Source organism: Leishmania panamensis (assembly GCF_000755165.1).
Source record: "Leishmania panamensis strain MHOM/PA/94/PSC-1 chromosome 35 sequence".
NCBI classification, from domain to species: Eukaryota; Euglenozoa; class Kinetoplastea; order Trypanosomatida; family Trypanosomatidae; genus Leishmania; species Leishmania panamensis.
The window spans coordinates 1,325,508-1,338,453 of NC_025882.1; the positions used below are offsets into that span (position 1 = coordinate 1,325,508).

General features: G+C 57.5%; 3 protein-coding genes across 3 annotated transcripts; all 3 read right to left on the reverse strand.

Moving 5' to 3' along the window:
• Window positions 1-1,247: 1,247 nt before the first annotated feature.
• LPMP_353620 (hypothetical protein) lies at window positions 1,248-2,354 on the reverse strand (the record flags this gene model as incomplete). The annotated part of the gene is made up of 1 exon (XM_010704996.1): window positions 1,248-2,354. One exon carries the CDS (start codon window positions 2,352-2,354, stop codon window positions 1,248-1,250), a length of 1,107 nt encoding a protein of 368 aa, XP_010703298.1.
• Window positions 2,355-3,465: 1,111 nt separating this feature from the next.
• LPMP_353630 (hypothetical protein) lies at window positions 3,466-6,921 on the reverse strand (the record flags this gene model as incomplete). Its single annotated transcript, XM_010704997.1, has 1 exon — window positions 3,466-6,921. One exon carries the CDS (start codon window positions 6,919-6,921, stop codon window positions 3,466-3,468), a length of 3,456 nt encoding a protein of 1,151 aa, XP_010703299.1.
• Window positions 6,922-7,942: 1,021 nt separating this feature from the next.
• Window positions 7,943-9,121, reverse strand: LPMP_353640 (phytoene synthase, putative; the record flags this gene model as incomplete). The annotated part of the gene is made up of 1 exon (XM_010704998.1): window positions 7,943-9,121. The coding sequence occupies one exon, from the start codon at window positions 9,119-9,121 to the stop codon at window positions 7,943-7,945; it is 1,179 nt and encodes a 392-aa protein (XP_010703300.1).
• Window positions 9,122-12,946: the final 3,825 nt, after the last annotated feature.

Here is a 12,946-nt window from a genome sequence, read left to right on the forward strand (position 1 = left end):
TGGCGGTGTTTGATGCTAGTGGGGCCGTTGTAAAGGAGAGTGATGAAGTGGATAGAAGGATGTGAGTGCAGCGTCAGAGACGAGTGTGAATCAAGGGGGGTGGAAATGAGTTTGAGTGGACAGTGAATTACCGAGGAAGAATAAGCGTGAGATGGTGGGCAGTGGAGGGATTCGTGAAGGGAAAAAGGAAGTGAGCTATTTTCTGCTTAATGCAAGAGTGGTGCTGATGGTGATGGAGAGGAGGTGTCGTGTAGGGAAATGAAGAGACTGGTGGACAGAGAGAGAGAGAGTAGACGCGATGGCGGTGATGTGCACGTAAGTATGCCTGTTCTTAGTTTTTTCGTGTATGTGGTGGTGCGGTGTGTATAGTGGCTTTGTGGGGAATGCAGCGGGGAGGGGTGTGGAGGCGTAGGGAATGGGGCGAGAAGGAGATGGAAGGAAAGCAAAAACAAAAAAAATCGAAGTGCAACTCGGCGTGAGGAGCGGAGGAGAACTGCTTGGACTGCGTTTGTGAGCGTCTGTGCAAGGAAGGTGCAGAGGCTAGAGCAGCTTTTTTATTGGTTGGTTTACTGCGATGTCAGGAAGGAGGAAAGGTGGCGTGAAAGGGTTGTCGATCGTGTATGTCGCATCGCAGTTGCGCACGGTGAAGAAGGTGTGAGGGAGGGGGGAGGGGTGCGAGTGGATAGTGGAAACAGTCGAGAGAAAGGGGGTGTCAAGGAGGAGGATAAGTTTCAACAGGAAGAGGAATTGAAGTGGTGGTTGCTGCGTACGTGCGCAGAAATGTGGCGTGCTTGACACATGGGGTGTATTTTGTCCATTCTCGTACGGTGGAGGAGAGGCAGGAGAGAAAGTAGAGTGGGGGACGAGGCACAACACCCTCTTCTCGTCTTCTTACGTGCGTTCTCTGGGTACGGGCTATACGTGCACCGACCAAAAGGCCCCACGGGTTGGGAAGATCGGTGTACCGTAGAGACACAGTTGTGCAGTAATGTTGGTGCGCCTTATATCCTTATTTTCATTTGCTTATTGGTTGTTAGTGAGTGGGCGGGTGCTGCCCGTACTGTTGCCAAGCTCTGCACACGGGCAACGGCAGCACGTAACGGCGAGTGCATGGACAAACAGCAGAAGAAACGGCGCAGCCGCCGCCTGAGAACGCTCTTCATGGATGAGGAGTGTTGCTGTGCGACGTCGTCATCTTTTTCTTCATGGCTGCATGTTGGACAGGAAGACTCAAACGACGATATGAACTACGAGCGGAACATCTTGGAGAACATCTGCTTCTGTGTTTTCTTCACCTCCGCTTCACCCGCTGCGACGGCCGTGCGCATTGCCGCCACATCTTCCTCCGCACCGCCGAGCTGGGCATACGTTTCGCATGCCTGCCCCGCTGCCTCATACTCTTGCGCACCGCAAAGCGCGTACGTGAGGCGGTAGTACGCTTTGAGCGACTTGGGATCCAGGTAGGCAGCTGCTTGCGCGTCCTTGACCGCCTTCGGGTACTTCTTGAGTCTCGTGAAGCACAAGCACCGGTTCAGCAATGCTGAGAGGCGCAGCTGCGTAGCGGCTTCTTCATTCGGCAATAAATCTCGCCGCCCATCAGTCAAGTCCACCGTCATGCTATAAGCCTGCACAGCCGCAGGCAAATCGTTAGCGGTAAAGAGTCGATTTCCATCCTCCTTCGCTTGCTGCGCTTTCTCGTAGTCCTCCACGCTAATCTTTTTTGCCTCGTTCTCTCGAAGCTTTGCGGCTTGTGTCATTTGGGTTTGATTGGATGGGTCATAAGCGATCTTTGGTGAGTCTGTGTAGAGCTCCTCGTAACGCTGCAAGGGGCAGTCAACCCGCCCCCACTCATCGAGAGCAGGGTCGTCATGGTTTGACAACAGAAATGCATCGCCGCGAATTTCGCGCTGTGCGAGCTTGCTGGCACGATAGTTCAGGGGCAGACCTTTGAACGCACCGCTGTCGTCAATGTAGAGCGAGGTTCCGATGTACTGTGTGCTGCGCATCGGCATGGTGACAGGGATGATCTCGTAGGAGGCTTGGTCCAGATACTGATCAATCATGCTCGCTTGCTGTTGCTCCACGTCTACTGGCGGCTCAGCGCCACTGCCAGAGCCGTTGGCCTCCTTCTCCGCGCGCTTCTTTGCGCTTTCGTTCACTTTGTCGGTCAAGTGGCGCGCCATGTCTGTCTTCTGGTCATCCGAAAGCAGCGACTGGCGAAAGAACCGCGTCAATGTGTGTCGTAGCTCAGCCTCGTTGTGGCCATTGAAATGCAGCTCCTCCACCGGCTTCACATCCTCGCTAGGAATGCGAAGGTAGATGAAGGGTTTCACAATCGGCTGACTTGTGCTCATGGTGACTTACCGTAAACAAGCTGCAGAGCGGGAAAGGGATTGGACGAGAGAGTGGCTGCCCTATCAGATGATGGTGTTGGGAGATGTATACGTGCGTTTGTCAGCATATACGTGTGCGTGTGCGTGTGTGTAGCGAGAGACACGCTGTATGGCAGCCTCAGACGCCTTCGGAGAAAACCTAGCTGTAGGGTGCGGGGGTCTGTGTGACATGAGACGTACTCTGCTTGAGTATCCCCTGCTTCCGAAAGAGGATGATTATGGTGTCCAGCGGGTGTTGGAAGCGAAGTGGAAAAGTCAACACGTGGTGCTGGTGCGCGAGCGCAGCACACGCACAGACAACACTTCATGTTCGTCGGCATGAGAGGGGGAGAGGAAGGTGAAGAAGCACGTTGAGGTGAAGGGAAACCAAACGGTGGGAAACGCCCTTTTTGAAGAGAAGTCAGCAGGGGAAGGGGTGGTTGCATAGGGCGTTACCACGAGGATGAAAATCCGCATTCGCTGATGATCAGCACGGCGCCTCACGTCAAACCTCTTCACAAAGAAAGTCAGCTACTCGCCGAACAGAAGAGATGATAAGAGAGAAACGTGGTGCAGAGTCAGGAGGAGCGCTGAGGCTCAGTTGAAGTGAGACACAAGGAGGGCGAATAGGGATGATGGGGAAATAATAGAAGGCAGTTGCTGTGCTTCAAAACTGCTGCCCCTTGCTTACCCGTCCCCCAAAACGCAAACGAAAGGGATCATATATGCCTCACCTCGCCTCTGGCTATGATACGCCCGTCTCTCCATCCAGGAAAGAAAGGGGAACACCAATAGTCGTAAAGGCACACACCTGAGGAGAAGGGGAATCTACACTGTGCGCTGGTCCTTGTCTGCCTGAGCAGCTGAGAGATGCACACACGCACATAAATGCGACATCTAATCTAACGAAGGCATCATACGCAGAGGGAGAGGGAGGGGGAGGGGAGCAAACACAAATCTGCAGGACAGAAGCTGGACGCGCACTACACTTTTCTGAGGACGCTGGCGTTTCTTGCACGTTTGCTTGCTCTCTCTCTTTGCTCACCTCCATACCTGCGACAGCAGCACGCGACTCATCTGTGGGGGGTGCGAGTTAGCGGTTGGAAAGAAGACGTTGAACTGCCTCCAAAGCCTCTGTTGATTCCAACTCCACCGCCGTCACCAGCTGTGCGTTGCAGCGGATGACCAAACAACACTCTGATCGGTGCACCTTGCTCTGGTGAATCATTCCGCAGTGATAAGCGCGAAGACCGCACCACACCTCCAACGTGTCCGCCTGCCGTATGCACACTTCACAGGACGGGTTAGCGGTACGGGTGCTGCTGTTCCCGCTGCTGTTGGTGCCGTGCCCTAGCAGCACCGAGGCCCGTGTCAACATGGATGGGTGCACCTTGTCCAGCGCAATGCGGAAGCGAGTTGCTGCCGACGTTGAAGGCGAAGGAGACGGCCACTCGATGCGCAGCCAGCGACGCCCAACACCTCTGCGCGACGCATGGTGCTTCCATACGGCAAACGTCTCTACCACCCAGTGCCCATAAGTTGTTGCATTGCTGCTACTGTGCACGCCACCAGATTGAGTGAGGTTACGTTGCCGTGGGTCGTTTCGATTGCGGCTTCTATGATGCGCTTCTTGAAGCGGCAGCACCGGTGCAGTGTCTGAGCGAGAGTTTGACGAAGAGGGTGAGGGCAACGGCGATGCCTGTGTGGATGCTGGCGTTTGGAACAGTGCGCAGCTCTGCGGTGGCGGCACCGATGGCGGCGGCAGCGGGGCGCTGCTTCCAGATACGACTGATAAAGCGTCTTCCAGGTGCTCGCTGACAGCCGCGCGGGTAAGTGAAGGGACGTGGTGAGCGCGGCGACTCGGCGGGGGCGCAGTGGAGGAGCGAGAGCTCCGCCGGGACGCAACAGGACCCCTCAAGTTCTTCTCAGCTGCGCCGTCAGTAGAGGTTTCCAGCAAGACATTCGCATTGTCCCGCAGCCATGAGGACGGCATCAATGAAAGTGCAGCAGAAGACATCGAAAACGCGTCCCGGTCCACACATCGTCGCACATGCGAATCGGCAGTCGCACTGCGGCGCGGCCCGGCATTGAGAGGCGAGGTGGCGCTGACAGGGGCGGCAGCCTTTGACCAGAGACTCCTGTTCTGATATGGCGGCGGTGCGGACGTTGCTGTAGTTGTACTCACAGTACTGCTGCTGGTGGTGCTGCTACGGTTGATGGTGATCATGCCTTCTCCCCGCTGAGTAGAGGAGGCGGCATAGGCCTCGCGGCTGCGTTGCTTAGAGTGCAGCAGCAGCCGGGGAACGAAGGCGGAGGTGGGACGGTGCAACGGCACGTGCGTCACGGCCTGTAGAGGGAGAGAAGGTCCACTGAGCGGTGTTGGGTGCGAGTGAGACGGTGACGCGGTTGCGAAAGGACGAGGCGGGTGCAGCTGTGGTGATACATGAGTGCCCTCGTCGCGCCGCCACCGTGGGAGGAATGCGGTCGTGGCTTTTGCACTGCAGGTCCACGTCATTGCAGCCGAATCTGCCCTTGACATTACCGTCCGTTCAGTGCAACGGGAGCTCGTGTTTGGGTCTAAGGCGCTGAGAGGTGTTCTCCTCCACGACATCTCCTTCTGTTGCGGCGTCTGTCGTGTATCCCTGTGGTGCGCACACGCACTCGAGTCAAGAAAAGACCTCGAAGGGGCTGACTGCCGCATCTGCCAGAATGATGCTTCTTTCCCAGAGTCCGCCGACATCGCTCGAGCGCTGCGGTTGCACGACGGCGCACAACTGCTCGCCACCGACGCAGCTGGTGTGCTGCTGCGGCTTTGATACCCCCTAACCAGGGCACATGGCAGAGTACCCAGAAGCGAGGTGGCAGCCCACAGCACGGCAGGGTCTGAGCGGCTGCATAGCTGCTGCGGCGCGAACAGGTGGGGATGAGTATCAGGGTTGTTTTTTGCCACCTCCTGAGCCTCTGCAGAGATGTGCCGCAGCACGGAGGACGACTCGTGGTACCGGCGCCTCTGTGAGGAGGGCCCCACCACTGACGCGGGAGAAGAGGTGCGCTCTTCGGACTTTGTAGACTCGAGAAAGCGTCCCTGGAGGTTCTGCTGCGCTGGTGGCATCAGGCTGTCCCCGACATCTTCAATGCCCTCCCTATCACGGCTCTCGGCTCCACGGCAGCGCGGTGTGCTAGTGAGTGAAGTGGGCGAGTGCGACTCAGTGCTCGAGCAGGTATCCATGACAGGACGTGAGGGAGGCGAAGGTGAAGAGGAACCTCGGGACGAAGTGCCAGCGGAAGATGAGCAGAGGCTGGGGGAGATGGAGGGGGCCAGGACGATGGTGCGCACTTTGCGTGGCGGCCACGGGCTACCAAACAATGAAGGTGCTGAGCCTGCGGCAGTGGTTGGCTTCGGTGGAGGGGGTGGAATGCGTAGCACGCGGTCCACACGAATAAGTCTTGGACCATCTCGGTCCTCAGTAGTGCCAACAGCCCCCATCCAGGAAGAGCTGCTTCGGTCTGCGCTCAGCGACCTCTCAGCGCGCGGCATCGTCGCCGATCGCCGGGGCGGAGAGCGCAGTAGCTGTTTCTGTGCCTGCCCTGTGGCATCCTCACTTCCGTCAGACATCACCCTCGTCGAGGGGAGAGGACTCGTGGGCGTGCACGGTACCTTTGCATCGCTAAAGTGTTCCTCCCTGACGCCCTCGACGACGTCTTTCCCGCTACTTCTACAGGTGCGGCTGCTTGTAGCGACGCCTACTTCCATTTCCTCACGAAGTGCCCTCGCTCTCGAGACACGATCTCCGCTGTAGTCTGTGACGTCATGCGATGATGGTGGAAGCATCATGCGCACCGCCGAGCGCTGCCGCCGTTGCAGGAGCTGCGGGAGTACTTCGGCAGCGGGGCCTAGCTGCTCATAACGCAGCCGCAGCGCTGCTATCCGGTGCGTATCAGAGTCGTCGGAGCAGCCCATGAAGCGCAACTGGAGATAAAGGCGTACATCTTCCACGTCTGTCGCCGGCGCAGGCGAGCTGATGAGCACGACGAGGTGGTAGAGTGTGCGCAATGGCACAGTTGTCGAGCATACACTCACCGCACCATTCAAAGTCAAATTCCATTCTGTTACCACGACAGGCCGCAGCGAGACCCCGTCCAGCCGTTGCGCGCTGGTCGCCAGACTTACTACGCAGCGAGTGGGAAAACAGCGGCCATCGACGAAGAGCGGGGTGGCAGAGATGCGTAGCACGGACGTCGATGTTGCAGCAAAGAAGGGTGGTCCCAGGTTCGTAATCTCGCACGTGGCGGTAGTCTGGCGTGCTCGTACAGATGGGTTCAGCCAGTAGCGCAACCCTTCGGCAGAGGCGGTCAGCGCCGCCGAAGTAGCTCCTTCAACTTGTGGTGGATTCACTCCGTAGAGGCACGCATCTGCCCCTGCACCGGTGAAATTCACAAGGCGCTCCAGTGCATCCAGGGAGCAAGTTGACTCGCAGGCAACGGAGGAGGAGGGGGATGAGAGGAAGGACGTTGGCAAGTGCTCTGATACACGAGACTGTGCCTGCATGGCTGAGTCGTATCTTGATTATTGTTTACTCATATACACGCAAGGAAAAGAGACACAGAATGGGGCAACTGACAAGGGTGGCGATCTTGATGGCGCTCTAATGTATCGCGGCTCCTCGTGATGTGCTCACAGACACGAGGCGTTCTTAGGTGTGACCGCACAGCCTACGAGGTCCACGATTCGCGCATGCCAGAGGCGCAGAAAGGTGAGAGGCCTGCCCGAACGTCAACGTCTGCACCACATGCGCAGGTCTGCGAAGAAGTGGCATTTCCAGTTACCATGAATACGCGAAGAGAGATATGAGGAACAGTGACGAAAGGAGTGGCAGAGAGAGAGTGAGAGAGAGAGAGAGCGAGCGAGTGCGTAGAGAGCCCACAGGAAGCTTCAGTTGGTTACGAGCTTTTGATTCGGCGTCTCTGTGAGCTCAAGGACAAGAGAAAGCTAAGGTGTGGGCTTTGTGGAACACACGCACAGGCAAACGCATCTGCACGAACGACTCTCCCACTACCCGAGAAACACCGGGGAACGGTAGAAAGTGAACGACATCAATTGGTGCAACCCTGGAAAGAGCGCGTGATGCTTGCGGAGACAGAGAGAGGCGCAACTTGCAAGACTCAACACATGCGGTTAGGCTGCTGTTGTCTGGCCTCCTTTCATACTCTTCACTCTGCTTTCCTTTCCTTGTCGCTGCTTTCTTCTTTCGCTAAGGTAGGCTGCCAAGACACAGCCACGCTCGAACGAAGGAGGGAGAGAACACGATTAGGGATGGCGGCATCTAACGTGATCATTGTGTCCTGCTGACGTACGCACCTCCCCTTCCCAGTTACCGGCTCAGCAAAGTTGTCACAAGCGTTTTTCTCAGAGTGATGTGAACAAGGAAGGGGGAGGGGGGGGGCAGAGACCCGTCCCATCACCGTATCCGCCTGCCAATCAGCTCCAGCTCTCCCTTCCCCGATGCACACACGCACAAACAGCACTGCTGAGAGAACCTCGGCACCGTTCCGCACGCACTTGACCTGCCTCAGCTTCTCGTCCGCTGTGTCTGTGGGGTGCCTGAACCCACACCGCTCGCCATTTTGTATTGCGAGCCGCGGTGCGCAAAGGAGGTGTTGATGTATGGCAGTGGTGCCGACTCATCGACAAGCCGCTCAATGCTCTGGTACCGCTCCCACTCCCACCGCTTCTTCAGGCGATACCACACGAAGCCGGCGTTCTCGATGTTGTGGTCCGCAAACAATGCACTCACATCGAAGTCACGGCGCTGCAAGAATCCGAGATAGTAGTTCGCGTAGAAGCACTCCATGACAATCGGCCATGCCTTGGGCAGAACGTCCTTAGCGACCTTTTGCGCGTGCAGCATCTCGTCCTTGACGATGCACATGACGTCGAAAAGGACTTTGCGCACAGCGCGATCACGAGACGCCAGCGGAATGTTTTTGAGCAGTCCGAGGTTGACGTGGTTATCGGCGCAGAGGTCGGCCGGCAGCATCGTGAAGCCGAGACGCGCGTACTTCTTCCAGAACATCACGCAGTGGTTCGTCAGCCCGGTTGCACGGCCAATGTGGGTCATGAGGTGCTCCGCCGCCTCGTCTTTGACGTGCGTCACCTCAAGCAAGGAGTTGAAAAAGTAACCGTAGAACTTGTCGAAGTGGTCGAAGAGCTGCTGCACGTTTCCGGGCTGCTGAATGACGCGCAGGCGGGCGTCGGTGAAGCCGCGCACAAACGCCTTCGTCATGTGCGGGTTGCGCTCCGCCGCGGCGGCGAAGGGGCGCAAGACGGGGTGGGAATCGGTGAACTGACCCTCGCTCATCTTCCGCTTTTCCATGATTGCGCCGACAGACTCCTTCCAGAAGATAAGCTTCATGCCAGCGCCGGTCGTCTTCATTCCGCGCTGCGAGTGCACTTCGAGCATAGACCACCGCGCCTTATTCAGTGACATCGCCAAGTTCCACATGGCGTAGTAGTCGCGCCGCATTACTTGGTCAGGGTACGCAATCTCGCCAACACGATAGTGAAAGAGGTCGAAGTTGCGCAGCTCGTCTTCTAGCTTGATGTAATCTACTTCAGCAGACCCGATGGCGGGGCCGGTGGCCTCGGCACGATCGGCGCTCGCCTTGTTGATGCGGCGCCACATATCCTCCTTGCTCAGCTCGTTCTGCGGAAGGGCGCGGTAGTAGTCGGCGGCCTCCTTGTTGCGCATAACACGGGCACCATCTGATGTGACGCGACTGGTGCCCTTCGCGCTGTCACTCTGCGGGAGTGGGGAGGACGAAAGAGAAGCAGAAGCGGAAGGCTGTGCTGTTACACTCGCTGCCGTTTCTGTTGCCGCCGGTTTCGCAAGGGATGCCAAGGGTGGGAAGCTCAGTGGCTTGGGGGCAGCGGCGAGACTCATTGGGGGTTTGCGCGGCGTCACATTCAGCGCCGCCGGTGTGGCGCGGCGCGGCAACGATGAGGTACGAGAGACCTGCTTGTGAGTGTGGCGGTGCGCTTCAGTACCAGCGTCCCAGTCAGCTCCCTGCGAGCGCACGGCATTGTGCAGCTCGTGCGAGGGAGAGGGCAGCTTTCCGGTCATGGCTATCGAAGCCATGTGCTCTGCCTGAGCGGCCTGTATGACAGCTTGACTGCCGGGCTTCTCGCATGGTAGCACACTGCTGCCATCAGAGCTCAAAACGGCCTCTCTCTTCTCGTGTGCCGGCTTGACAAACGCAGAAATAGAGCCCGCGTAGACGCCAATGCCCTCGAAGCCATCGCTGATGCCCATGTCGCGGGAAAGACGTATGTTACGTGGCTTTGTTGTCGGCGATGCTGGGGCAGCAGCAGCCGATTCCTTCGCGGCGGTAGAAGTACAGGAGGGCGGAGGCGAGGGCGTGGACTGGTAGCGCAGCGCAGCGGGGAGGACAGGGTATGGGCTCCTTGATGCCGCACCGACAGCGCGGGCCGCACGAAATGATCGCATGGCAGGCGCGCCGAGCTTTAAGTGTCGCAGCAGTGACCAATAGGTCAGACGACAGGGGCAAAGCGCGCCTGTGCGACGGATGAGAACAACAGTGGGGAGAAAAAGGGAATGTGAAGGGGTGTTGGTGTGCCTGGTGCACACACAATCGGGAGAACTTGAAGGGACCCACACGCGAGGATGTGTCCAGCTCCACAGCCCTGGTACCCGTGCACGAACGAGCTTCACGGCAAGCTAGCGCTTTTTGACGTCGGCGGGGAGGGAAGGGGAGATGCCACGACAAACGGGAGTAGAGGAGTGGGCAGGGGCGGTAGGAGGATAGGTCGTGCATCCAACAAAGTCACTTGGGTGGGCCAAGCAGCGCGAGGAAAGAGAGGTCTCTTCCAGGCGGCAACAATAGAGGGAAAGCCGCCACTTTCCGGCCCCCACAGTTGCCTTTTGGGAGACGTGCCACAGGGAAGAGAGGGGAGAAAGAGAGAGGAAGGTGTGGAGTAGGTACACACAGGACACACCCGGAGTAGCTGTACGCTGGCGACATGACTCCCCAGCTTGCTCTCCCCTCGTTCCCTTCGCCTCTCTTCACTATGGGCTGCACAGAAAAGCCATCGCGGCACACAACAGACCTCTCTCTACCTCTCAACAGCTGGGAGGGCAGGAGTAGGGTTGGGGAGCGTTGCAGTGTCTCTCGCAACAAGCCCTGATACAGATCACTATATTTGTGAGTTTGTGTGAGGTACAAGGTAGAGAGAGAAAGAGAGGGCACACGATGCGAGCTATGCGGTAAAGGTACAGCAAAGGTGAAGGGGAAAGATACAGGGGCACACAGACAGACACAGATATGGGCACATAGTGTCTGTTACAATGAACACAGGTTTCACAGCCCTACTTGCCTGTTCACCTAGTACCGTGGGAGGTCTCTGCATTGTCGACGCTCTAAAGCAGGCGCTGCTCTTGCTTCACCCTTTCGAGCGCTACTCCCGCACCTTACGGGGACTGTATGAGTTCGACAAGTCGATGGAAGGGCACAATGGACCACAGAAGCTACAGGTTGCTCTCCGGCGGCTTCAAGTGTGAGGAGCTAGTCAGTACATCCGCAGCCTCAGAGGCACTGCGCTACGCTCCGTTGCAGTCACTGACAAATCTGCCCGGTAGCGAGGTGTAGGGTAACAGTGAGGACATCTGTGGTAGATGGTGTAGAGACTACCCCCGTACCAGTGTGCCGCGTGGGCAATGCAGGGCGACTTCAGTGAAGCCTCGGCCGTGCAAGAACTTATGGTGCCGCGGCTGCTGCGCTGGTATGCCGGAGATTCACTAGAGGTGAGTGTCTGAGCAGCTTCGCCGGGCGTTGTGGTTGGCCACATTACGGCTGTGTGGGCGTTGCTACATACGTGCTTGCGAGTACCTTTTCGGGAAGGAAAGAGCGAGACGCAGGATTTGCACGCTTGGCGTTGCAGTGCGAGCAGATTATGCGACGAGCGAGAAAAGGTGCTGTCCATGATCCTTTCTGAGGGGGAGTTGAGGAGAGCTCGCAGGCAATGTAGCGATTGGGAAGCAGTACATGCGCACAAGGGGGGGGGGAGGGCGAAGATAATGTTGACTGCGCATCGCTGGCTGAATGCGCGCTGCCGAAGAGCGCGCTTGTAGGGGGTCAGTGTGTGGAAGGTGTGTCCGTTCCTTCGCCTCTCCTTTTAGCTGCATAGACTGCAACCAAACAAAAGTCAGAGACTTGGCTGCTGATGCAGCATGAGCCTCTACTAAGGGGGAGAGAGATGATCTCGAGAGGAAACGGCAGAGAGAGAGAGAGAGGTGGACGAGGTGCATGGGGAAGAGTGAAGAAAATAGTGGTCAGAGAGTTATAGAGAGTAGGACGATGCACAGGCAAAAGAAAAGCCAAAGTCAAGGTTCAGCGATGTAAGCACCTCAGCCACACCACACCTTTTCTATCCTTCGCATCGGGGGGTTGGGGGCGCTCGGACTTGTCTTCATTTCTGTTCGCCACATCATCACATCGCGGCTAAGCGGCCTTCCATCCACCGAACGGCAAGTTGCTCTTCAAGCCCCCATCGGCAACCTGTTTGCTTGCAAGTACCTCTTCCAAGTTCATGAAGTGGCCTAGATGAAGGTCAGCAACAGATGTAAGCACAATGGGGAGGAGGGAAAACCTCCCCCCCCTACACACACAGAAATAAATAAGAAGAGAAGCCACCAGGGAGGATGAGACAATCACCTCACCACATGTTGTGCCGCCCGGGTAAAGAGGCGACGAAGGGAAGAAAACCAAAAAAAGTAATGTATAGTGCTGGCGCTCCTGTCAGTCGCACATGCCTCTTTAGCCTTCCTCCAGGTGTAGGAGAGCGGGTTCCGCCCCATCTTCGCTACACTCGCCGGCCAACTTTGCCCTTCTAGCAGAGGTTTGGTCAGGGCCAAACGGCGTTCATTCGACGTCGCACGTCCCTGCGGGTGAGCGTATGAATGTTTTACTTGGTATCGTGTCCAGTATTGTGTGCATTGCACGTTGTCGGTGCTCTCAGTGCCGGTGGGGGCAAGGAGACTGAGGGAAGATTCCCATGGGTTCTTCGCGGAGGGGTGAGCTTCCCATCACGACGACGGCGGAACAGAAAAGGGCCCAGCACCGGCCTAGAAGTCCCCACGGCGGCTCTTCCTCCAGGGCTGCGCATGAAGTCAGCGATCCCGCGCTGAGCCCTGCATAGAAAAACAAAAGCTGAGAGAAGTCTGTCACCCGCCAGACCGCGTTGCCACCAGCGGGGACAGCCTTTCAAGTGCCGCCCGCATAGCGGAGACTTCTCAGGCGCGAGTAAAGGCAGTGCCGAGTCGTCGGCGGGGCGGCGCGTGGCACCTCGAGTGGTGCTGCAGTCCTTGGCGAGGCTGCGCGGCAGGCCATTCACCAAGCATTGCTGTACTGCAATGTAAAAGAGCGCCGCATCTACGCCCCCTCTGAGAAGTAGGGGCTTCTTGTGTGCGCGCACAGCCGGTTAAGCCAGTGGCCTCTTCCGACTCCGCCGAAGCCGTGGCGCGTTCCCTGTGCTGCCACGATTGCAGACTCACCCGTGG